Source organism: Oryx dammah, unplaced genomic scaffold (genome assembly GCF_014754425.2).
Source record: "Oryx dammah isolate SB20612 unplaced genomic scaffold, SCBI_Odam_1.1 HiC_scaffold_4, whole genome shotgun sequence".
Lineage (NCBI taxonomy): Eukaryota > Metazoa > Chordata > Mammalia > Artiodactyla > Bovidae > Oryx > Oryx dammah.
The window spans coordinates 35,678,881-35,705,669 of record NW_024070188.1 but is presented as its reverse complement, the minus strand read 5'-3'; the positions used below and the strand labels follow the sequence as shown (position 1 = coordinate 35,705,669).

Genomic DNA, 26,789 nt, shown 5'->3' with positions numbered 1-26,789 from the left:
ATGAGCTTTTTGATGTGTTGATGAACTCTGTTTGCTAAAATTTTGTTGAGGATTTTTGCATCTATGTTCATCAGTGATGGCCTATAGTTTTCACTTTTGTCTTGTCTTTGCCTGGTTTTGGTATCAGGGTGATGGTGGCCTCGTAGAATGAATTCGGAAGTGTTCCTTCCTCTGCAATTTTTTGAAAGAGTTTTAGAAGGATAGGCATTAGCTATTCTCTAAATGTTTGATAGAAATCTCCTCTGAAGGCATCTGGTCCTGGGCTTTTGTTTTTTGGGAGATGTTTGATCACAGCTTCAATTTCAGTGCTTGTAATTGGGTTGCTCATAACTTCTATTTCTTCCTGGTTCAGTCTTGGAAGATTGAACTTTTTGAAGAAACTGTCCATTTCTTTCAGGTTATCCATTTTATTGCTATATAAATGTTCATAATAGTCTCTTATAATCCTTTGTATTCCTGCATTCTGTTGGAACCTCTCCTTTTTCATTTCTAATTTTGTTGATTGATTCTTCTCTGTTTTTTTCTTAACAAATCAGTCAAGGCTAAAGGCCTTGACAGGCTAAAGGCCTGTCAATTGTGTCTATCTCCTCAAAGAACCAGTTTTTAGTTTTATTAATCTTTACTATTGTTTCATTCCTTTATTTATGGTTTGGATCTTTATTATTTCTTCAGTTCAGTTCAGTTCAATTCAGTCGCTCAGTCATGTCCGACTTTTTGTGACCCCATGAATCACAGCATGCCAGGCCTCTTTATTATCACCAACTCCTGGAGTTCACTCAGACTCATGTCCATCAAGTTGGTGATGCCATTCAGCCATCTCATCCTCTGTCATCCCCTTCTCCTTCTGCCCCCAATCCCTCCCAGCATCAGGGTCTTTTCCAGTGAGTCAACTCTTCACATGAGGTGGCTAAAGTATTGGAGTTTCAGCTTCAGCATCAGTCCTTCCAAAGAACACTCAGGACTAGTCTCCTTTAGGATGGACTGGTTGGATCTCCTTGCAGTCCAAGGGACTCTCAAGAGTCTTCTCCAACACTACAGTTGAAAAGCATCAATTCTTCAGCGCTCAGCCTTCTTCACAGTCCAACTCTCACATCCATACATGACCAGTGGAAAAACCATAGCCTTGACTAGATGGACATTTGTTGGCAAAGTAATATCTCTGCTTTTGAATATGCTATCTCGGTTGGTCATAACTTTCCTTCCGAGGGGTAAGCACATGATTTCTTACCTTCTACTAACTTTTTGTTTGTTTGTTTCTTCTTCCTCTTCTTTTCCAGTTGCTTTATGTGTAAAATTAGGTTGTCTATTCAATGTTTTTCTTGTTTCTTGAGATAAGATCATATTGCTATAAACTTCCCTCTTAGAACTGCTTTGGCTGCATCCCATAGGTTTTGAGTTGTCGTGTTTTCCTTTTCATTTGTTTATAGAAATTTTCTGATTTCCCTTTTGATTTCTTCAGTAACTTGTTGGTTATTTAGAAATGTGTTGTTTAATCTCCATGCGTTTCTTACCATTTTTTCTTGTAGTTGATATCTAGTCTCACACTGTTGTGGTTGGAGAAGATGCTTGGTATGATTTCAATTTTATTAAATTTACTGAGGTTTGATTTGTGACCCAAGATGTAGTCTATCCTGAAGAATGTTCCATGTAGACTTGAGAAAAAGGTGTATTCTTCTGCATTTGGGTGGAACGTCCTGAAGATATCAATGAGATCCATCTCACCTAATGTATCATTTAAGACTTGTATTTCCTTATTAATTTTCTGTTTTGATGATTTGTCCATTGGTGTGAGTGGGTGTTAAAGTCTCCTACTATTATTGTGTTACTGTCAATTTCTCCATTTATGTTTGTTAGTTTTTGTCTTATGTATTGAGGTGCTCCTATGTTGGATGCATAGATTTTACAATTGTTATGTCTCTTGGATTGATCCCTTGATCATTATGCAGTGTCCTTCCTTATCTCTTGTAAACTTCTTTATTTTAAGATCTATTTTGCCTGATTTGAGAATTACTACTCCAGCTTTCTTTTTCTTCCCATTTGTGTGGAATGTATTTTTCCATCCTCTCACTTTCAGTCTATATGTGTCTTTAGGTCTAATGTGGGTTTCTTGTAGACAGCATATATATGGGTCTTATTTTTTTATCCATTCAACCAGTCTGTGTCCTTTGGTTGGAGCATTTAAAGTAATTATTGATATGTATGTTTTTTATTGCCATTTTCTTAATTGTTTGGGGTCAATTTTGTCGATCTTTTTTTCTGTTGTATTTCTTGACTATATAATTCCCTTTAACATTTGTTGTAAGGATGGTTTGGTGGTAGTGAATTCACTTAACTTTTGCTTGTCTGAAAGCTTTTTATTTCTCCGTCAGTTTTAATGAGATCCTTGCTGGGTACAGTAATCTTGGTTGTAGATTTTTCCCTTTCAGTACTTTAAATATATCATGCCATTCCCATCTGGCCGGCATAGTTTCTCCTGAAAGATCAGCTGTTAAGCATATGGGGTTTCTCTTGTATGTTACTCATTGTTTCTCCCTTGATGCTTTTAATATTCTTCTTTGTGTTTAGTCTTTGTTAGTTTGATTAGTATGTGTCTTGGTGTGTTTCTCCTTGGGTTTATCCTGTATGGGACTGCTTGTGCATCTTGGACTTGATTGACTATTTCCTTTTCCACATTGGGGAAATTTTCAACTATAATCTCTTCAAAAATTTTCTCATATCTTACTTTTTCTCTTCTTCTTCTGGGACCCCTAAAATTCAAATGTTGTTGTGTTTGATATGGTCCCAGATGTCTCTGAGCCTATCCTCAGTTCTTTTCATTCTTTTTACTTTATTCTGCTCTTCAAAGGTTATTTCCACCATTTTATTTTCCAGCTCACTGCTTTGTGTTTCTGCTTCAGATATTCTGCTATTGATTCCTTCTAGAGTATTTTAAATTTCAGTAATTGTGTTTGTTTCTGCATTTTTACTCTTTAATTCTTCTAGGCCTTTGTTAGTTGATTCTTGTATTGTCTCCATTTTGCTTTCAAGGTTTTTGATCATATTTGCTATCATTATTCTGAATTCTTTTTCGGGTAGTTTCCCTGTTTCCTCTACATTTGTTTGGACTTCTGTGTTTCTAGTTTGTTCCTTCATTTGTGTAGTATTTCTCTGCTTTTTCATTTTTTTTTTTTAACTTTTTGTGTTTAAAGTCTTCTTTTCCAAGATTTCAAGGTTGAATTCTTACTTCCTTTTTGTTTCTGTCCTCCTTAGGTTGGTTCAGTGGTTTGTGTAAGATTCTTTCAGGGTGAGATCTTTTTTTTTTTTTTTTTTTAATTTATTTATTTATTTTTAATTTTTACTTTACAATTCTGTATTGGTTTTGGCATAGATTGACATGAATCCACCACAGGTGTACACTATGCTTGAGTTTTTGTTTGTTTGTTTTTCCTCTGATGGGCAAGGCTGAGTGAAGTGGTAATCCTGTCTGCTGATGATTAGATTTTTATTTTTGTTTTGTTTGTTTATATGAGGTGTCCTGAGCAGGGACTATGGTTGGGCGATACCAGCTCTTGTATTCCGGTGGTTTCCTTTGTGTGAGTTCTCACTATCTGATACCCCTAGGGTTAGTTCTCTGGTAATCGAGGGTGCTGGAGTCAGTGCTCCCACTCCAAATGCTCAGGGCTTAATCTAGGTTTTTTTTTTCCCCACAGCTCTCCCAGGAATCATGAACTGAAGTCTGAGAAAGCCAAATTTTAAATGGCTGGCATGAAATAGATTTTTGGTCAGTTACAATACAGCAGAATGGAGGAGACTCCTTGCCTGACAGTAGTCTTCCTCCAAGTTCCATACAGTGAGTGTTTGGAAGGAAAAGGGGTTCTTCATGAAGCTCAACTACGTCAGCTGGTTCTTATGATTGAGAGCATTAGAATAGAGTTTATGTCTGTCCTGGGGATGAGGGAGAGAAATAGACAGTGAATGAATGTAAGAGCCAAAAGTGCTTAGGACAAGACTCCGTGTTACATAACCAAGAAGAGAGACATGGGGATTTGGGGAGTGTGGCCTGTCTTGTGATGTATACCTCTCTGCTGTCTTTCCTGATAACTTTTCAGTAGCATCTGTACTCGCAGGTTTTCTTTTGAAACTACAAAAATGTGCTGAGAGTTGCCTCAGAATTGTAACAGATTTATAGAGTGAAAGCAGAGCCTACCTGTGGAAGGATACCACATCCAGGTTACATAGCTAATTCCTTCTGCCAGACTCCTGTCATCACTGCTTGCCTCAGCTCTAATTATTTAATATTAGGTGACCCTAGTGGTAATGAACCCACCTTCCACTGCGTGGGATATAAGTGATGTGCGTTCAGTCCCTGGGTCAGGAAGATCCCCTGGAGGAGGGCATGGGAACCCACTCCAGTATTCTTGCCTGGAGAATTCCCATGGACTGGGGAGCCTGGCGGGCTACAGTTCATAGGTTTGCAAAAAGTTGGATATGACTGAATTGACTTAGCATGCAGGCATGTCGCTAACTTTGACCTTTGATTAGTATGAAAACTGTGGCTAAGGAACATTGTATGACAAATCAGTGATTCTCACTCCTACTTCTAATAAAAAGTTAACAGTTTTCAGGTTGCCTCTGACTTCAAAGTGGTTACTTAATGTCCGTTTCTTCTGTCACGTCTCAAGTTCATAGGTTTTCTTCAATTGTCCCAAAAGGTCCAAACACATTTTCATATTTCATATGCTAAGAGCATTTTAGATTTGAGTACATAAACTGCAGAGTCTGTGTTCTTCCCAGGAAGTCTGGTACATGAATTTCTGGTAGAGCGGGAATTTTTGGTAGAAATTTATTCCATCTTTCATGTAAATGGCTAAATATTCTTCTTAAGGCAAATCATTATCTATATATTTTGGTAAGTTTGGCAAAAAGAAACAGAACAACCCAACCTAATTGAGCTCATTTTACCAACTATTCTTAAGAACAGTTGCTCATGAGAAAAATATAGCTGTACTGAGTACAGATTCCAGCTCTGTCATTTATTAGTTAAGCCATTTTCAACTGGCTCAAATCCCTGTGCCTCTTTTTCATGTGTAAGAGGATAAAAGTACCTCTTGGAATTTTTGTGAAGAATTAGTAAAACACTAATTTTGTGTATAGTAAGTGATTATAAACATTATCAAATATCATGATCAAAACTCCTGAGTTGTGAAAGCATGAAAATAGATAATGTACAGTTTATTTTTTATTTTCTTTTTTATGTTTGGGATGAATCCCAGTGTGCCATAGAGACACAAATAAGGGAGCAACCAGTAGTGATGTCAAGATAGCATTGTGCTGATAAAGAACAAGGACAGAGAACAATGTATAAATATCCAAGTGTGTGTGTGTTTGGTGTGTGTGTGTGGGGGGGGGTACCAACTAGACTCTGTATTTAGGAGTTCCACATGGAATGACAGTCTAGGACTACAGTTTACTAACAGATATGAGAGAGACTGTGTCATGCATATGCTATGATTTGAGAAAGAAATAGAAGAGTCTTCCATCTTATTAAGATGAAGTTCTCCTTCATCTTATTAAGACTGAAAAGTTCTTAGATGATTTATGGGAAAGTGGGAAGGATTTGAAAAATAATAGAAGTGACAAATGATAATCAGAGGCAAAAATATACATGTAAGATAATAACTGAAAGAAAATATAAAGTTTAAATTCGAAAAATATTTTGGTATAGAAATTTTAAAATAGACATGCTTAAGTACAAAGGCAGATTTTATGTTTGTGTAACAAATAAACGGCAAATAGAATAGTTTTACTCATCAAACTCATTATGGGCAAATAAAATTCAACCTGCAGAACAATTTGATGGATTCTTTGGTACCATTATCACATTGAAATTGGGGGTAAAGTACTTTGGAAACACCTGGAAATTGTCACACTTTAAGAATTAAAACTATGAAATCAAAACAATGAATGAGAATGAAAATTTGCAAAGCCACCTTAGAAGTCAGAATGCCTCCTGTCTGAAGGTACCTGATACATCTAAAGAAAGAATATGGCCATCAGAGAGAAGATAAGTTAGACATTCGCACATTCTTTAGACCAAAACAGGAAAATGCAGATGACACACCTAAAAAATGTTAATGGAAAGATTTTTAGTTAATTTACTACCAAGAAGATGAGACATCTTGCATTCTGGATGCAAAGTTTGAGTACTGACTTTGGAGAAAGATTCCAGGGTTGAAATTTGGTTTTGTGACTTACTAGACATGGGATTTGAACATAATAACCCACGTATCAGTATCTTCATCTCATCTGCAAACTGGGACTGAAAACAGTACCTCTTTAGAGTTCTTACAGATAAAACACAAGCCTGCAATTGTGCTATCTATGATTATTACATTCATTGGGCCAATTACCTTTGTTCTGATCCCAAAGTGATACTAAGTAAACTTAAGATTGCTGTATGGTTTTTCATGTAATTTGAGAATACTTGGGTTATGCAGTTCAACTTTTGCCATGTCTGTGACAAATACAGTTCTCATTATAAATTAATAGATTGGATTATATTTCACTCTCATGATCTTGATTAATGTGAGTACATTATGCTAGCAACATGGCATTTGTTTCAGAGCAACCTAAAGGTCTTCTGAGCTAAAGTCAATTTCAAAACTTCAACATATATTGCCTCAGTTAAGGATGTGGTTAAATTCAGTGACAATTCTTCTTTATAAGAAATTATATCTCCAGAGAAGTGGATAATAGAGAATGCTTACAGATACATGGTAGGATGTTACCAAAATCAAGGAAAAGGGAAGAGTGCTGTTCTCTCATTTATGCTAATATGGCCAAAACACAAACCAACTTCCTTTCCACTGATATCTTTCACTATTTCAATATCCCCTAGTATATCACACACAATTCCATCCTTGTGTAGACAATCAAAATGATGTTTTAACATCAAATTTTATTTATGTAATTTGCTTTACTTTACTCAGTGATTCCATAGTGATTCTCCCAGCTTCCTTATCCTCAGAGGTGGAGTCAAGGCTAATATTCAATCTTTATGGTAAGTCAGTGCCCCTGGCTACAGTTGATTAGACCAAGGGCTAACACAGCTTGGGCCAATTAGGTCCTCTCTCCAGGAATTTTGAATTGGAACCAAGAGAGATTAGCTGGTCTCTGCCAGCTGCTGTATGTATAACAAGTAAACTCAGGAGTAAATCTGAAGCGTGGCCATGTCTCCTGTGTGAACTGTGAAGAACAGAAAGCTGGTCTCATTGGAAAGATCAGAATGAAGCAGACCCACACAAAAAAGAACAGAAGTGAGAGATGATATCTTAATAACCCTGCTCCTACTTGTTTCTAATTCTGAGGAATGACTGATTTCTCACCTGGGAGTTTCATGAAACTACCTAGATTTTTCTTAAAAATCTCCATTTCTGCTTAAGCCAGCCTGCATTGTTGTTGTTTTACTACTCAAAACTGTGAAGTTTCTTTACTTAGAAAGTACATTCTTGAAAGGTGCCCTTCATAACTGGTTTTTGGTCCAGCTTTACCTCCCACTGTGTTACAGCTCATATTCAATTTTCTAGTAGCAGCCACCAAATAACTCATGATTTTTGAACTGCCCGTACTCTCATAACACTTTCCATACTCTCATAAGTTTTCTACCTGCAGTTTCCTCTTCCTACAAGTAATTCATCATTTTGCACCTGACAAACGGTTACCCCTCCTAAGACATTCTATCCACCACTTCCATTATACTTTACAGTCATGTTATTATGTAAAATTCATTGTAGAAAAATGATTTGCAAGTCTATCATCCTATAGAGACGATAGACACTATCATATAATCTCTGAGATGGCAACTATCTACTGTGTATGGTTTGGTATTTCACGTCTGCCAGTTCAAAGCACAAACTAAGTGCTGTCATGTTTCTGATATATCCTCATGTTTCAGTCTTTCATAAGATAAAATATATGTTCGGTGAACACAGTTGCTAGAGACATTGGTGGTTAATGGTATTCTTTTCTGGGGCAAATAGATAAAACCTGAGCTTCTCTAGAGTCACATTCTGCTTGGCATTCCGAGCAGCACACAGTAGTTCAAGTAATTATTGTTAGTCGTGGGCCCACCTTATAAAGTTTCTTGAGCTGTTTCATCACGTTAACTTTAAATCATGTGGCAGGATAAAAACTTTAAAGTGGTAGGATAAAATCAGTAACAGCAGCATCCTGGGACAGAGCCAAAAGAAGAGCTGTGAAGGACCATTTGCTACTTTATAACCCCACTGACCTGGACACAAGTAGGAATTAGAAAAAACAGCAGGCTACCTAATCAGCCACTGTCTGGAGAGCTGAAGTTGAGATATCACAAGCTGAGAGAACAGGTAGAGAGACAGAAGGATGGTGCACATCTAAGCAGGATCATCTTGAGACAAAGGGACCTGCAATGTGGCCATCAGAAATGAACAATGAGGTGAGGCGGTCTTCTAGGGGTGGGTCAGTAACACTGTCAGGACAGTAGGCAGTCAAACATCCATGATGAAGGATGAATGAATGATCCTGTGAAGTAAGAGGAGGACTGCTCAGAACTCCTGGTTTGTCTTGCAGCTTAAGTCCAGCCTCACGCACATGGTAGGTGTTCTGGCATTCTCTGTCCACTTTGTCCCCATTATCCCTGTTGTGTTCCCCATTTTTAACTTGAGACCTATGGGTATAGCTCTGAGACTCAAGTAGGATTGCATTGTGCTTTCTCTACCCTTACTGAAACAATTTTCTCTAGATGGACTGATTGTGTACAGGTATAATATTTCCCTTTACTTGCCTGGAGAATCACAAGCCAATGATATCATTTGCCTCATGTTTTAGAATACTTTATGTATCTAGTCAAGCCTTAGGACTTCAAATTTCAGTGACCTCTGAGCATATTTCTTCTTACCTACCCTCATAGTATCCACAGCTGTGCTAACTAAAATCGTTCTATGCTAACTAAAATTCATAAGTCAGTCATCAGATTTATTAAATACATAGCATAGGGTATGAATTGCTACTGGCTAAACCTAGATATATAAATATTTAAGGGCAGTGCTTTTATTTTATAATAATCCATTTGATAGACAATAGCTCAATTCAGTGTATTAGAAATAGTAAGAGTTAACAGCTTTTTATATATATTTGATGGTAAACTTGATAAGATTTCTAATAAATTGGATGTGAGGTGTGCTACAAAGAAAGGATTAAAGATGACATCAAGGTTTTTGTCCTATGTAATTGGAATGATAAAGAGTTGCCATCATCATAGATGGAGACAATTGAAGGAGGAACAGTTTTAGAGATGGAAGAGATGAAGAATGTTTTTTAGTATTTACTATACATCAAGGTAGAGATTTTGCTTTCTTCAGGAGTCTCCAAGAACACCCTTACCTTTAACATCAGTTTCAAAGTTTGAGGGTCTACAAGATCATCTTCACTTCTGACACCAAATGCTGTTTTAGGAGTCCCCAAGATTACCATCAGGTTTGATAATTCACTGGAACTCACAGAATGACCAAAAGCTGCTATACTCACCATTACAGCTTATGACAAGGATACAGAATAAGATCAGCTAAGAGAAGAGGCAAATGGGGCAGAGTCCAGGAAAGGTCTACCTTCAGGTTCCAGTTGTCTTCTCCCAACAACTGTTTTGTAGGGAGTCCTAACATTTCCAGAAAACAGTGATAATAGGCATGGAGTAATGCCAACCAAGAAAGCTCACACTTGATGTCCAGAGTTTTTACTGGGGTTTGGTCATGTATACATGGCTGACAACCTGCTTGACTGACCTGTAGGTCTCCAGCCTTTCTAGGGGTTTGCTGATACCTCATGACCCAAAGGCCTTAAGATAAATTAATTACATTGTTATATATCCTGTTTGGCCCAAGTCCTCTGAATAAACAGATACTCTTCTTGGGGCTTACAGATTACCACCCAGGAGCTAATTGCAAAGGCCAGATCCCTCTGTGGGTAATGTTAATTTTTTTATTATGGAGTTGTCAAATAGGAAAGTGAATTTAGGAGTCTAGAATTCAAGGAAATGGTCTGGTAAGAGATGAATTTGGAAGCCATCAGCATATAGATGGAGTATTAATTAGGTTCCTAGCAGGAAGCAAACTTCCCTTACATGCTTGAAATGAAGAGATTTTGATAAAGACCACTCACAAGATAACAAGCACAGTTTAGGGTGCAAAGATGGCCTATTGAGGCACACAGGTAGCAGGAATCTCTGAGCTCCAAGAGAGTGATTACCAGAAACCAGTGAGAAGTGTTAACACGCTACAGGCACAGTGATAAGTGATCTCTGTGCATTAGCTCATTTGATTTTTTAATATGATTATAATTACTATAATCTCATTTTCACAGATTAAAAAAATGCATGTTTTAAAATTTTAAATATCTTTGTCTACAGTCATTCAGTAGAAAGTTAATGATGTAAGATTCAACCAATGTCTGCCTGATGAAGACTTCTATGCCACAATACAGTTCAGAAATTTGGCATCATGATGTCACATATAAGATTAACCTATGGGTGACTTTCCTGGTAGTCCAGCGGCTAAGACTTCATGCAACCAATGAGGGGGGCCTGGATTCAATTCCTGGTTGGGGATCCCACATGCTGCAACTAGGAGTTCACAGGCTGCAACTAAAGATCCAGTGCAACCAAATAAATAAATAAATGTTAAACCCATGAAAGGGTTTCAAAAGTGTTTGAAATGGTTCCAACCTTTCTTCATGACTATCTGCTAAAGGATATTCAGGGTATTCTAGCTAGTGATTTACCTCTTAGGCCTTCCTGGGCCTCTGCTTTGCTAGATTAATGTTTTATAAGCCTTTGTGTTATGGGCTTTACAAATGGGAGCTGAACATAAAGAAAACAAACATCATGGCCAGATACTTCTTGGAGGATATGTCAGGGCAGAGACAAATTAGATTTCCCAGGGAAACAGTTCAGTTCAGTCACTCAGTCATGTCTGGCTCTTTGCAACACCATGGACTGCAGCATGACAGGCCTCCCTGTCCATCACCAACACCGAGTTTACTCAAACTCATGTCTATTGAGTTGGTGATGCCATCCATCCATCTCATCCTCTGTCGTCCCCTTCTCCTCCTGCCTTCAAACTTCCCCATCATCAGGGTCATTTCATGACAAATAGATGGGGAAATAGTGGCAGACTTTATTTTTGGCCCCTCGAAAACCACTGCAGATGGTAACTGCAGCCATGAAATTAAAAGATGATTACTCCTTGGAAGAAAAGTTATGACCAACCTAGACAGCATATTAAAAAGCAGAGATATTACTTTGCCAACAAAGGTCTGTCTAGTCAGTTGAGTTCAGTTCAGTCGCTCAGTCGTGTCCAGCTCTTTGCAGTCCCATGAACCACAGCACACCATGCCTCCCTGTCTATCACCAACTCCCGGAGACCATCAAAAACCCATGTCCACTGAGTTGGTGATGCCATCCAAACATCTTATCCTCTGTCATCCCCTTCTACTCCTGCACTCAATTTTTCCCAGCATCAGAGTCTTTTCAAAGGAGTCACCTCTCTGCATCAGGGGACCAAAGTATTGGAGTTTCAGCTTCAACATCAGTCCTTCCAATGAACACCCAGGACTGATCTCTTTTAGGATGGACTATTTGGATCTCCTTGCAGTCCAAGGGACTCCCAAGAGTCTTCTCCAACACCACAGTTCAAAAGCATCAATTCTTCGGCACTCAGCTTTCTTCACAGTCCAACTCTCACATCCATACATGATCACTGGAAAAACCATAGCCTTGACTAGATGGACCATTGTTGACAAAGTAATGTCTCTGCTTTTGAATATGCTATCTAGGTTGGTCATAACTTTCCTTCCAAGGAGTAAGTGTCATTTAATTTCATGTCTGCAATCACCATCTGCAGTGATTTTGGAGCCCAGAAAAATAAATTCAGCCACTGTTTCCCCATCTACTTGCCATGAAGTGATGGGTCCAGATGCCATGATGTTAGTTTTCTGAATGTTGAGCTTTTGCCAACTTTTTCAGTCTCCTCTTTCACTTTCAACAAGAGGCTCTTTAGTTCTTCTTCACTTTCTGCCATAAGGGTGGTGTCACCTGCATATCTGAGGTTATTGATATTTCTCCCAGCAATCTTGATTCTAGCTTGTGCTTCCTCCAGCCCATCGCTTCTCATGATGTACACTGCATAGAAGTTAAATAAGCAGGGTGACAATATACAGCCTTGACATACTCCTTTTCCTATTTGGAACCAGTCTGTTGTTCCATGTCTAGTTCTAACTGTTGCTTCCTGACCTGCATATAGGTTTCTCAAGAGGCAGGTCAGGTGGTCTGGTATTCCCATCTCTTTCAGAATTTTCCACAGTTTATTGTGATCCACAGAGTCAAAGGCTTTGGCATAGTCAATAAAGCAGAAATAGATGTTTTTCTGGAACTCTCTTGCTTTTTCCATGATCCAGTGGATGTTGGCAATTTGATCTCTGGTTCCTCTGCCTTTTCTAAAACCAGCTTGAACATCTGGAAGTTCATGGTTCACATATTGTTGAAACCTGGCTTGGAGAATTTTAAGCATCAATTTACTAGCATGTGAGATGAGTGCAATTGTGCGGTAGTTTGAGCATTCTTTGGCATTGCCTTTCTTTGGGATTGGAATGAAAACTGACCTTTTCCAGTCCTGTGGCCACTGCTGAGTTTTCCAAATTTGCTGGCATATTGAGTGCAGCACTTTCACAGCATCATCTTTTAGGATTTGAAATTGCTCAACTGGAATTCCATCACCTCCACTAGCTTTGTTCGTAGTGATGCTTCCTAAGGCCCACTTGACTTCACATTCCAGGATATCTGGCTCTAGGTGACTGATCATACCATCGTGATTATCTAGGTCATGAAGATCTTTTTTGTACAGTTCTTCTGTGTATTCTTGCCACCTCTTCTTAATATCTTCTGCTTCTGTTAGGTCCCTACACTTTCTGTCCTTTATCGAGCCCATTTTTGCATGAAATGTTCCCTTGATATCTCTAATTTTCTTGAGGAGATCTGTAGTCTTTCCCATTCTGTTGTTTTCCTCTATTTGTTTGCACTGATTGCGGAGGAAGGCTTTCTTATCTCTCCTTGCTATTCTTTGGAACTCTGCATTCAAATGGGTATATCTTTCCTTTTCTCATTTCCTTTTCACTTCCCTTCTTTTCACAGCTATTTGTAAGGCCTCCCCAGACAGCCATTTTGCTTTTTTGCATTTCTTTTTCTTGGGGATGGTCTTGATTCCTGTCTCCTGTACAATGTCACAAACATCCGTCCATAGTTCATCAGGCACTCTGTCTATCAGATCTAGTCCCTTAAATCTATTTCTCACTTCCACTGTATAGTCCTAAGGGATTTGATTTAGGTCATACCTGAATGGTCTAGTGGTTTTCTCCACTTTCTTCAATTTCAGTCTGAATTTGGCAATAAGGAGTTCATGATCTGAGCCACAGTCAGCTCCCGGTCTTGTTTTTGCTAGTCAAGGCTATGGCTTTTCCAGTAGTCATGTATGGATGTGACAGAGAGCTGAGCACTGAAGAGTTGATGCTTTTGAACTGTGGTGTTGGAGAAGACTCTTGAGAATCCCTTGGACTTCAGGGAGATCCAACCAGTCCATCTTAAAGGAGATCAGTCCTGAATGTTCATTGGAAGGACTGATGTGAAAGCTGAAACTCTAATACTTTGGCCACCTGATGCAATGAGCTGACTCATTGGAAAAGACCCTGATGCTGGGAAATATTGAAGGCAGGAGAAGAAGAGGATGACAGAGGATTAGATGGTTGGATGACATCACCAATTCAGTGGATATGAGTTTGTGTGAAGTCCGGGAGTTGGTGATGAGCAGGGTGGCCTGTCATGATGCAGTCCATGGGGTCATAAAGAGTTGGCAGAACTAAGTGAGTGAACTGAACTGAACTTCGTGTGTGTATGCATGTATGTGTGTGTGCTTACACACAAGTGTGCACTTATATATGTATTACGTGTCAGAGTGAGTTTTCAGCATTTGGAGATTTCAGAAGAGAATCAATGTAGCATTTTAATGAGTTGCTTCTGGCAATATATTTACAAAATTCTTAAATGTGTTTATGGGACTGTAAGTATCAGAATTACTGTTTGGATTCTACTCTTGAATGCCTGGTTCAGTGTTGAACCATAAGGGGCCTGGCTTCAATAGAGAGTGTGGTGCCTAAAATGCAGGATCTGCCATGTATTATTTTCCATTCTGAAGCATAGAAAGTTTTTGCCCTCCATAAAACAATATCATGAATAGGATTTGATGGCACTAATAAATGAAGAGATCGTAACGTAGGGAATACTGATGCATGATGCCACCGTGCCTGCCTACACCCCATTAAGGTTCACATCCCTTCCTGATACATGTCCCTGATCACAGAAGTGGTCTCATGCACCTTCTCAACACACTGCTCCAGGTAGCCACTGATAATCAATTGACTCTGGAATGTACATTGAAACTCGTTTACCAGTTGGTTTCTAGTACATCAAGCAAAAAATGTTTTTACATATTTTCAGTCTTGAATTATAAGGCTCTGTCACTCTTTTTAATTACTATTTTAAATTTTTATTTCTTTTTTAATTGGAAAATAGTTTCTTTACAATATTGTATTGGTTTCTGCCATACGTCAACATGAATCAGCCATAGGTATACACACATTTCCTCCCTCTCGAATCTCTCTTCCATTTTCCCACTCCATCCTACTCTTCTAGGTTTTCACTGAGCATGGGTTTGAGCATCCTGAGTCATAGAGCAAATTCCCACTGGCTATCGATTTTACATCACGAGTTTACATTGAAACTATACTTCTCAGTGCTACTCTCCCAATTTGTTCCTTCCTCTCCTTCCCCAACTGTGTCCACAAGTCTGTTCTCTATGTTTTCATCTCCACTGCTGCCCTGAAAATAGGCTCATTAGTTCTGTCTTTCTAGATTTCATACATATGCATTAATTTATGATACTTGTTTTTGTCTTTATGACACTTAACTCTGTGTAATAGGCTCTACATTCATACACCTCATTGGAACTGACTCAAATGCATTCCTTTTTATGACTGACATGGAACAACAGACTGGTTCCAAATAGGAAAAGGATTACGTCAAGGCTGTATATTGTCACCCTGCTTATTCAACTTCTATGCAGAGTACATCATGAGAAACGCTGGGCTGGAAGAAACACGAGCTGGAATCAAGATTGCCAGGAGAAATATCAATAACCTCAGATATGCAGATGATACCACCCTTATGGCAGAAAGTGAAGAGGAACTAAAAAGCCTCTTGATGAAAGTGAAAGAGGAGAGCGATAAAGTTGGCCTAAAGCTCAACATTCAGAAAACAAAGATCATGGCATCTGGTCCCATCACTCCATGGGAAATAGACGCGGAAACAGTGGAAACAGTGTCAGACTTTATTTTTCTAGGCTCCAAAATCACTGCAGATGGTGATTGCAGCCATGAAATTAAAAGACGCTTACTCCTTGGAAGAAAAGTTATGACCAACCTAGACAGCATATTCAAAAGCAGAGACATTACTTTACCGACTAAGGTCCATCTAGTCAAGGCTATGGTTTTTCCAGTAGTCATGTATGGATGTGAGAGTTGGACTGTGAAGAAGGCTGAGCGCCGAAGAATTGATGCTTTTGAACTGTGGTGTTGGAGAAGACTCTTGAGAGTCCCTTGGACTGCAAGGAGATCCAACCAGTCCATTCTAAAGGAGATCAACCCGGGGATTTCTTTGGAAGGAATGATGCTAAAGCTGAAACTCCAGTACTTTCACCACCTCATGCGAAGAGTTGACTCATTGGAAAAGACTCTGATGCTGGGAGGGATTGGGGGCAGGAGGAGAAGGGGATGACCGAGAATGAGATGGCTAGATGGCATCACTGACTCGATGGACTCGAGTCTGAGTGAACTCTGGGAGTTGGTGATGGACAGGGAGGCCTGGTGTGCTGCGATCATGGGGTCGCAAAGAGTTGGACACGACTGAGCTACTGAACTGAATATTCCATTGTATATGTCTACCATCTTTATTTAGTCATTGTTGATGGACAGCTAGGTTGCTTCCATGTCCTGGCTGTTGTAAATATAGCTGCAATGCACACCGGGGTACATGTGTCTTTTTCAGTTATGGTTTCCTCAGGGTATATGCCCAGTAGTTGGACTGCTGGCTCAAATGGTAGTTTTATTCCTAGCTTTTTAAGGAATCTCCATACTGTTCTTCATAATGGCTGTATCAATTTACATTCCTACCAACAGTACAAGAGGATTCCCTTTTCTCCATACCCTCTTCAGCATTTATTCTTCATAGATTTTTTGATGCTGGCCATTCTGACTGGTGTAAGGTGATACCTCATTGTCATTTTGGTTTGCATTTCTCTAATAATGAATGATGTTGAACATAGTTTCATGTGTTTATTGGCAATCTGTATGTCTCCTTTGGAGAAATGTCTGTTTAGGTCTTCTGCCACCTTTTGATCAGGTTGTTTGTTTTTATGGTATTGAGCTGTGCAAGATACTTGTCCATCAGCTCTGTCATTCTTTAAAAATATAACAGATTTCAAAAAGAGAGAAGTAAATAGCTGTCTGTACAGTTGGAAATGAAAGTGTTAGTCCCTCAGTCATGTGCGACTCTTTGCGATCCCATGGACCCCACCAGGCTCCTGTGTCCATGGAATTCTGCCGGCAGGAGTACTGGAGTGGGTAGCCATTCCCTTTTCCGGGGCATGTTCGCAACCCAGGGACTGGACTTGTTCTTCTTCCTGACCCAGGAATTGAATCCAAATCTCCTGTATTGAAGGCAGATTCTTTACTATCTGAGCTACCAGGAAGCCCCTGTAAAGTAAATGTTAGGATTTAAGGGTTTTTCCTCCAGGAAACCAGAGCTCTAATTTTGCTTCCATAGTGCTCTCTCCCTTTTTTAAGAAGATGAAAACCACACTTGAAGTTTCCTCTCATCTTTTTCTTCTCCCCACTTTTTTTCTAGACACCCCTTTTTTTCTAGACACCCCCCCTTTTCTTTATTTTCTAGTTTCTTTGAGCTGAACAAATTCACCTCACACCCAAGGAGGGGAGGGCTGACAGAAATTTGGAGATAGTGTTTTTTTTCAGTGTCAATCTACCTCTCCTGTCAAAGTTATTTATGATTTTCTTACAATGATTGGCTTCCTTCTTTTATACTTAAAACATTAACATACATTCCAAGGTCGACAACTGGTTTACATATTTTATTTAGTTTTATTTTAAACACTCTGTAGCACCAACAAAACATTCAATAACAATAACTTCCTGAAATGTTATACTTGGCCTTTCCATAAATTGTCTTTTCCCCACTGAAAAACACATTGGTGGTGATTGAACATAGATGAATCATTTTTATGCAGTGCGTTTTGGGTGAGGGGAGTCTGGCCTATACACAGACCACATTCACTGAGATGATAAATAGGCCTGATGAATAAGCCAGGTGGCAAAGCTCTAGTCTGTGTGGCTACTGAAATGGATACGTCAGTCGAGGAGGAAACTTGGGACTCCCTTCCTGGGGCTGAGGGAGGCTGAACCTGCAGGGAAGCGATGTGATTGATCTCATTAGAAGCAAGCACCAGCTGGAGTGTGCATACATGCTCCTTCTGGATTCTCCTTAAGAATTAAATTGATGGCAACTTCTGAAAAGAGCATCTCAAACCTCTGTCTCCTGTAAGCTTAAGATAAACCTTGATTTTAAGTACTGTAAAATAACTGAAAGCAGAAAAAGCTTTAAAAAATGTACTCTCAGTGAAGGAATTAGAGGGGATAGAATGTTACTCATCTACCAAAATAAAGGGATAATTGCAATGTGGTGCTCTTCTTTGTTAGAAGATTTTTAGGAACCCATCTGTGCAAATTGTTTCTATTTTATTATCATTACATCAACTAATTACATTAGGGAGAAGGGGATATTTTAATTAAAAGACTGTTTTAAAGTGTTGCAATTCTACCCTCCCATAAAATAACTGAACCAGGTGCCAAATTTGTTAAAGTAAACTACATTTCTGAAAACTATTGTTTGGAAATTATTTGTGTTAACCATATTTTAAACAAAGTAGATTTTGCCCTTTTATTTTATCTAGTAGCTGGGCCCTTTTATTTCTCTTCTGAACAGAGCACCATAGGCCAGGATCACATATGTTGTTGTGTAGTCAGTAAATTGTGTCTGACTCTTTGCGACCCCATGGACTATAGCCCACTAGGATCCTCTGTCCATGGGATTTCCCAGGAAGGAATACTGGAGTAGGTTGCCAGGGGTACTTCCAACCCAGGGATTGAACTCACATCTCATGCTTGGCAGGTGGTTCTTTACCACTGAGCCACATGGGAAGCCAGGAGCACATATCAGTTCAGTTCAGTCACTCAAGTCATGTCCAACTCTTTGCGACCCCATGGATTGCAGCATGCCAGGATTCTCAGTCCATCACCAACTCCCAGAGCTTACTCAAACTTACATCGATCAAGTTGGTGATGCCATCTAACCGTCTCATCCTCTGTTGTCCCCTTCTCCTCCTGCCTTCAATCTTTCCCAGCATCAGGGTCTTTTCTAAGGAGTCACTTCTTTGCATCAGGTGGCCAAAGTACTGGAGTTTCAGCTTCAGCATCAGTCCTTCCAATGAATATTCAGGACTGATTTCCTTTAGGATGGACTGGTTGTATCTCCTTGCATTCCAAGGGATTCTCAAAAGTATTCTCCAACACCACAGTTCAAAAGCATCAATTCTTTGGCTCTCAGCTTTCTTTATGATCCAACTCTCACATCTATGCATGACTACTGGAAAAACCATAGCTTTGACTAGATGGACCTTTGTTGGCAAAGTAATGTCTCTGCTTTTTAGTATGCTGTCTAGGTTGGTCATAGCTTTTCTTCCAAGGAGCAAGCGTCTTTGAATTTCAAGGCTACGGTCACCATCTGCAGTGATTTTGGAGCCCAGAAAAACAAAGTCTCTCACTGTTTCCATTGTTTCCCCATCTATTTGCCATGAAGTGATGGGACCAGATGCCATGATCTTAGTTTTCTGAATGCTGGGTTTTAAGCCAATTTTTCCACTCTATTCTTTCACTTTCATCAAGAGGCTGTTTAGTTCTTCTTTGCTTTCTGCCATAAGGGTGGTGTCATCTGCATATCTGAGGTTATTGATATTTCTCCCAGCAATCTTGATTCCAACTTGTGTTTCATCCAGCCCAGCATTTCTCATCATGTACTCTGTATATAAGTTAAATAAGCAGGGTGACAATATACAGCCTTGACTTACTCCTTTTTCTATTTGGAACCAGTCTGTTTTTTCCATGTCCAGTACTAACTGTTGCTTCCTGACCTGCATACAGATTTCTCAGGAGGCAGGTAAGGTGGTCTGATATTCCCTTCTCCTTAAGAATTTCCCACAGTTGATTGTGATACACACAGTTAAAGATTTTGGTGTAGTCAATAAAGCAGAAGTAGATGCTTTTCTGGAACTCTCTTGCTTTTTCGATGATCCAGCAGATGTTGGCAATTTGATCTCTGGTTCCTCTGCCTTTTCTAAATCCAGCTTGAACATCTGGAACTTTTCAGTTCATGTACTGTTGAAGCCTGGCTTGGAGAATTTTGAGCATTACTGTTCTGTCTTATCACATATAAACTATCCCAATTATTTTGAAGAGCTTACTTTTTTCCTAAATAAGGAACTCTTTTGTTTTACAACAAAATAGTATTGACTTGTATATGATGGATTGATTAGGGTAATTCTTTTTGAAACTGGCAGTTTTAGACTGTGATATGTTGCATAGGAATGTTGTTGGAGGTAGGAAGATCAATAGAGATCCACGGCAGTAAATACATGGCCAGTATTGTAATTAAAAGACATTCCTATTGTTTAAGCCCTTTTTCCTTTCAATAAAAACCTCATCTACATATATTAACTTACAGGGATGCCATCAAATAATTCATATTAAGTTCCTGAGTAAAAATCCACTCCAGATGTCTTGAATACATCTCCCATTTTGTCAACTCTCTTATTCTTTCAAGGTGTTCTGAATAATAGAATTCACAGAGGGGTTTGTATCTAAATGTCAAATAGTAGGGAAGGCAGAGGATCTAGAATGGAAATATGGATAAAAGAGAAACAATAGCACTGGGCAAAGTAATGAAATCTTAGAAGCCAAGAGAGATCTCTACGCACCTGTGCAGGAGATGATGGAAAGCCGGAATTTAAAAATCACGATTCTACTTTCAGTATTCAGACAACTCTCTGGATTTCTTCTCTTTGATTAAAATGTTGAACCATTTTTATTCCAAAAACTGATTATGAAAAGCATTATAGAACTGTATCTCATGTGGTTAAAGACTGAATAAATACTATTAATCTAATCATTATATTTATCCATGAAACAATGCCTTGTACATAGTAGACATGCAGTAAATACATGTTGTATATATAAATGAAGACAATAATTCCCTTGAATTCAAGAAGGAGATGGCAAGTCCTACTAGCAACAGCTATTTTTTTAAAAAAATTTATCTCTTGAATATTATTCCTCAGGGAAGCTGGCAAACTGAAATCTGTTACATTCATGCCAGCAGGGATGTATATATGTGAAGAGAAGTAAACATTTATTGTACCTAGTGGCTCAATGGACTATCCACATGAGTTCTTAAGACACTTGAAAATAATTGACACTATTTATACTTAAGGTGAGCCCTACAAATGCTATTTGTAGATTTAATACTTCTGAAAATTTCTACTTCCAAGTCAGTTGAACTTTTTAAATTCAGAACTGTTGAGCTAATCTCTAACTGTATAGCTACTTTTCCTTTGATAATGAGTTTATCTCAACATTTTGATTGATATTTTGGTGTTGTTAGGTTTTCAGTCTATATCAGTGTCAAAATAACTTCCAAGAATAGATTAGTAACCAACACATTTTAAAAATAACTATATTCTTTCCTTCTTAGCCCAGATAACAATAATAAAAACCCACTACTTATTGAAAGTCTAATATAAGCCAGTTCCCCTTTGGTGTTTTATGTATTAATTTATATATTGATATAGATTATATGGTTTTACCCTCTAATAGAAAAGAGGAAAGCAAAACAAACCTCAGATATAATATCTTGCATAAAGATTCACATATCATAGATTTTTTGAACTGAGATTCACACTCAACTCTTAGGATATTGCTACTCTGATAGACTAAATATCCCAAATTTACATTTGACTCACTCAAAATCTTGTGAGATAAGTTAGTGAAGGGTAGCTTTCTTTTCTTTATTCACCTAAGGTTGGTATTAGATCTGTCTGTGTTTATATAAATAATGAGAATAATAGAAATTTAGAACTAAGAATATTTTAGAGATAATCCAATAAACATTTATTTGATGCATGAGTAATGAATTTTTTTTTCTTTCTCTCTCTTATTCCTATACTCAGTTGTATTTACAGTTTTCTAACTCATTCTTCCTGGTTGGAAATCATTTTAAAATTATTTTATTGTCTTATGGTACTAGTTAATATAAAAAACTTATTATTCTATTAAATTGCTCTGCCAAAGTGTTTCAAAGGGTAGCTCTCATAAGACACCGAAAATTGGATCTATCTTTGGAAGTTGACCACACTCTTTGATGACCAAGAAAATCATCTGGAGCAATTATTAAAAATCCTCATGCATGAGTTGTATTCCCTGAAGATTCTGACTTGGTTATTAAGATTGTACCCAGCTTCACAGATTACTGTCATCCATTCCAAAGTTGGAAGTCACTGCCTTAGAGCAAGTCTCCTCTATTTATAAAAAGTTGTTAAACAATATTACTGTGTGTGTGTGTGCTCAGTCGCTCAATTGTGCCTGATTCTTTTCGGCCCCATGGACTGTAGCCCAGCAGGCCCCTCTGCCCATCGAATTTTCCAGGCAAGAATACTGGTGTGTGTTGCCATTTTCTGTTCCAGAGGGTCTTCCTGACCTAGGGATCAAACTCGTGTCTCTTGCATCTCTTGCATTGGCAAGTGGATTCTTTACCACTATCCCACCTGGGAAACCCCAAGCAATATTACTATCCTTTAAATTATTATAACTTAGTTTTGAAGTAACCTCATGTGCAAAGAAATGCATGGCATTTTATACACATTTTAGAGAATGTTATAAGTCCAATGTTAAACACTAATACAATTAAGCATGTGTTATAAACTCAAACATTTGTTTTCACCTTTGTACAATTCAGTTTTAACACCTGTACTCGTTACATACATGATTCCCTACACTGAATTATATTATGTTCAATGGGTACATTTGATGTCAATTAATTATGTAGTATTTATTTTACTATTGTTAGTAAATACTTAAACTTGTAAAACAAAATAATTATACTGTGTAATTTATGTAAATATTAGTTGCAGAATTTTAAATATCAAAATTCTAAACTAACTTAAAGTAAATTTTATGGGACAATACTTTAAAAGCAAAAGTTATTAGGTATATTTATGAATTTATATATTTTTATCTTTTGTGTCCTAAGGATGACAATACTTAAAATTAGTCATATTAATTTTATTAACTATGTTGAAACATGTTAACATGTATATAGCATTGTATGTCTAAGAGGATGTATTATTTAATTAAAAACTGAATGAAAAAATTCCCACATTTAGATTTTATTCTTTAGATCTCTTACATTATTTTAATGTACAGTATATTTTTGTCATAATAGAAAGTTTAGTCTCTCAGGCATGTCTGACTCTTTGTGACCACATGAACTGTAGCCTACCACGCTCCTCCATCCATGGGATTTTCCAGGCAAGAGTACTGGAGTGGATTACCATTTCCTTCTCCAGAGGATCTTCCTGACCCAAGGATGGAACCTGGGCCTCCTGCATTATATGCAGACGCTTTACTGTCTGAGCCACCAGGGAAATCATAATAAGACACTTCTTATTCCTGTTTCTAAACAAAGTTATACATCTACACCAAATTACTAGACCACTACTTGTAAAATAAATAAATAAGAAAGAAGCCTTTGAAGTTTTTAATAACAGAGAATAACTGCATTAAGTATATCTACTAAAAAACAGTGTTTAACTAATTAGAGAAACTAGAACAGTAGTCACTGACATAATAACCTGTAAGACATTCTCACAAAACAACTATTAATGTACAATAAAGCCCTCTATGTATATATGTGCAAATACGTAAGACATATATGGAAGATAATATTTCAAGCCATCAACCATGACAACCCACTGGGAGTAGAATTAGGGTACAAAGGGAGACTATTTTATTCTATAGTCTTTTATGTATTTAAATTGTTTACATTTAACTAATAGCCATGTATGTCTTTCATTCTTTAAGCTATACCCTAAGATTTTGAGAAGTAATATTAACAAAAATGGGGCTTCCCTGATGGCTCAGAAGGTAAAGAATCTGCAATGCAGGAGCCTCAGGACAAGCCGGTTTGATCCTTGGATCAGGAAGATCCTTTGGAGGAAGAAATGGCAACCGACTCCAGTATTCTTGCCTGGGAAATCTCATGGACAAAGGAGTCTGTCAGAGTCCATAGGGTCACAAAGAGTCAGACATGACTGAGCACACGCCACATTAACAAAAACAACTGGCAATTAGGAATTCTCAAGCAGGACTTTCAGTGGCCACATCGTGAAATGTACATGGTCAAGAAAATCAGGCACTGTAGTGTGTTTTGTGATTTCTATGATCCACTGTGATTTTTCTCTAACGTTCTTTTTTTTTTTTTTTTCGTTAAAGGTCTTATTCGCTTGCAGGAGCTCATCAAAGCTCCATCAAGATACAATCTTCGACTTAAGATCCGTCAACTACCTGCTGATACAAAGGATGCAAAACCCTTACTGAAAGAGATGAAAAGAGGCAAGGAATTCCACGTCATCTTTGACTGTAGCCATGAAATGGCAGCAGGCATTTTGAAACAGGTAATTGCTAAATTATCTAAGTTCTTAATTTCTTTATTACATTTGAGTTTGAAGCATGTTTTTTGTGTTTTTGTCCACATTGCATGGCATTTGAAAATTCCCCAAACAGGGGTTGAAACCTGAGGTGGAAGCACAGAGTCTTAACCACTGGGCTGCCAGAGAAGTCCCCTGGTTTTTGATTTTTAAATGAAGCTTTTATTGTTACATGGTCAGTTTAAAAAAAAGTCAGAGAAGTCACTTTGATATAAATTTTCTGATAAAAAAATCTGACAAGTGCTTTTAAGTAATTGTCTTAAAAGGAAAGTTATATAGACAGTGATGATCTTCAAAGCAGACTGAAATTCTGAGGTTAGTTTCAAATAGCTAAATACTGTTTGTTATTGTGAATATTGATTAAAGCAATATATATTTCTATTTTGTGCTGAAATGAGGGAATAAACTTCAAAGCAAAAATAAGAGAAAAAAAAACTGTTCTTTACCTGACATGTATGCTATGCTGGGATGCCTTATGCTGCATATGGTGTTATTTAATCATCACCATAATCAAAGGATTATGTAAAAAGTGATTATGTAATGATTATGTTAAAAATAATCAAATAATTATATATAAAAAAAAACAAATGATCTGTAAAGATGGAGACTAGCTCCACTTTACAGATGAAGAACCTGAGTCTCATAAAGGTTAAGTAACTTTACTAATTCTATCAGCAAGTGTATAGCAGAGGGATTTATATTTTTCCTTAGTGATGTTAGGAACTATTCTTTCCAGAATAAAGCATTGCCTACCTAAAAGTGAAAGTGAAAGTGAAGTCGCTCAGTCATGTCTGACTCTTTGCGACCCGTGGACTGTAGCCCACCAAGCTCCTCTGTCCATGGGATTCTCCAGGCAAGAATACTGGAGTGGGTTGCCATTTCCTTCTCCAGAACCTAAAAAGATAATACTAAATCAACTAAAGGAAACAATTCATAGCAGTAAAAACCTCCTACTATGACTTCAACACTATTCAAACCTTACAGTCTGCTGAAAAGCAGTTATTATTAGCTAATATATAAGGGCATTGATGTAGGGGGTTAAATAGCTAGTACAAAGCTGTACTATATGGTAGAATCTGAATTTGAACACAAGTCTTTGGACTTTGTTTTTTAAGCTCTTTTATACATGCTGTCAACTGTCTTGATAAAATTTATGACAAAATATCTCTACTAGAGGATTATACAGATTCAGATGTCAAATTATATCTCATAAAATATAACTACCAATAGTAAATGCCTGTTATAACATGGTTAGTTTATTAAGCAGATGTTTGTCCAGACTTCCAATATGGATGTTGATTTCACTACAATAAAATATTTAATTGTATTTGGAAAATTGCTCTAGTGTTATGTTTGAGTAATAAAGAATGTAAGCATGGTTGTGGTTGTTTGGTTGGGATTTTTGGAATAAAATGATATAATAAAGTAAGCACTGGAATTTAAAGTTGGAATTTATTTTTCATTTAATAACAAAAATTCTTGATCATGTTTGTAATACACAGACTTGGAAAGAATACCTTTCCTTTATGCCTGGAGTGGGTAGCACTGTACTATTTGTCAGTGACAGATACTATGCTTTCTCTAGACTTCCAACAAGTATGTGTGATGATCAATTGTCTTTTCTCTAGAGTAATTAACTCTGACTTATTTTGCTATTTGAAAGATGAGAATGTCTATCACTTTTAATAACAGAATTTCCATTCTTTCTTTTATTGATTTATCCATTATTTTATATTTGCTTTCTGATGTGTAACCTGCTATTTGGAAAATGAAAACAAAATTAAAGTTGTATTCAAAATATATTAAACAGTAAAATTATGTAATTTAAACAAGATTAGTAGGTGAAAAATCAGAACAAAAGTAAAATGAGAATATGAAAGTTAAATTGAAGTCAGAATAACACTTTCACATAGAAAGCGTGCTTTTCGATTCTATAACACTGGCAGATCACATATGGTGAGGTTATTTTTAAAAACTTACCTTGTTCCAGAAAGCATTTGTCTCATATATAGATCTCAGTTAGTCTAGAAACCAGTTCAAAAAGAAAGTAAATAGCTTATTTTTTTTGTAAATGTAGCAGTATATTTAATAGGACTCCACTTTATGACTTACGAAATTGTTCCGAGATTCCTCAACACTGGCTAATGATGAAACTCCAAAGAAATAATTTAAGAGTTGAATAACAGGCGTAAAAGGAACTTTCAGCTTGTCTGGTTTACTCCAAGAACAAATATTAGGAATATCCAGAAAAAGAGATTTTTGTTTGTTTCTTTTAAACTAACATAGCTCTTATTAAATTTGGAATTTTCCTGCCTCAAAGCTTTAAAAGTGAGTGAAGCCTGGGCCTGGCTAGATTTCCTCTGAGGCAGATTCAGGGCACTCATTGTTATACATGCGTTAATAGCAAAAGATTCCAGTCTTCTCACATTTGCCAAAGAGAATCCCCTGTGGTAGGGCTAAGATGATGTACAGTAAAATCTCAGGAGGACATTCTATCACAGAAAGAAATAGCAACCAAGAACTTTGAAGTCTATATCAAAGAATGTGAAATCAAATTTTTTAGCCTGGAAAATGTAAAAGCAGGAGCAAGAAACTGCTGCATTAGCAAGAAGTAAAATAAAATAAAATTTCAAGAAAGATGTATAAAGTCTACCACTCCAATTGTTAACCTTAAGCAATGTAACTCATGGGCTTCCCAGGTGACTTAGTGGTAAAGAATCTGCCTGCCAAGCAGGAGACATGGGTTCTATCCCTGGGTCAGGAAGACCCCTGGAAAAGGAAATGGCA

General features: G+C 37.5%; 1 protein-coding gene across 1 annotated transcript in view; it reads left to right on the top strand.

The window, feature by feature from the left end:
- The window catches only part of GRIK2 (glutamate ionotropic receptor kainate type subunit 2), a 730,896-nt gene that overhangs the window by 312,722 nt on the left and 391,385 nt on the right, over positions 1–26,789 (top strand). The window contains exon 4 of the mRNA XM_040239120.1: positions 23,788–23,969. Within this exon, the coding sequence (XP_040095054.1) occupies positions 23,788–23,969 (182 nt within the window). The remainder of the gene's footprint in view (positions 1–23,787; positions 23,970–26,789) is intronic.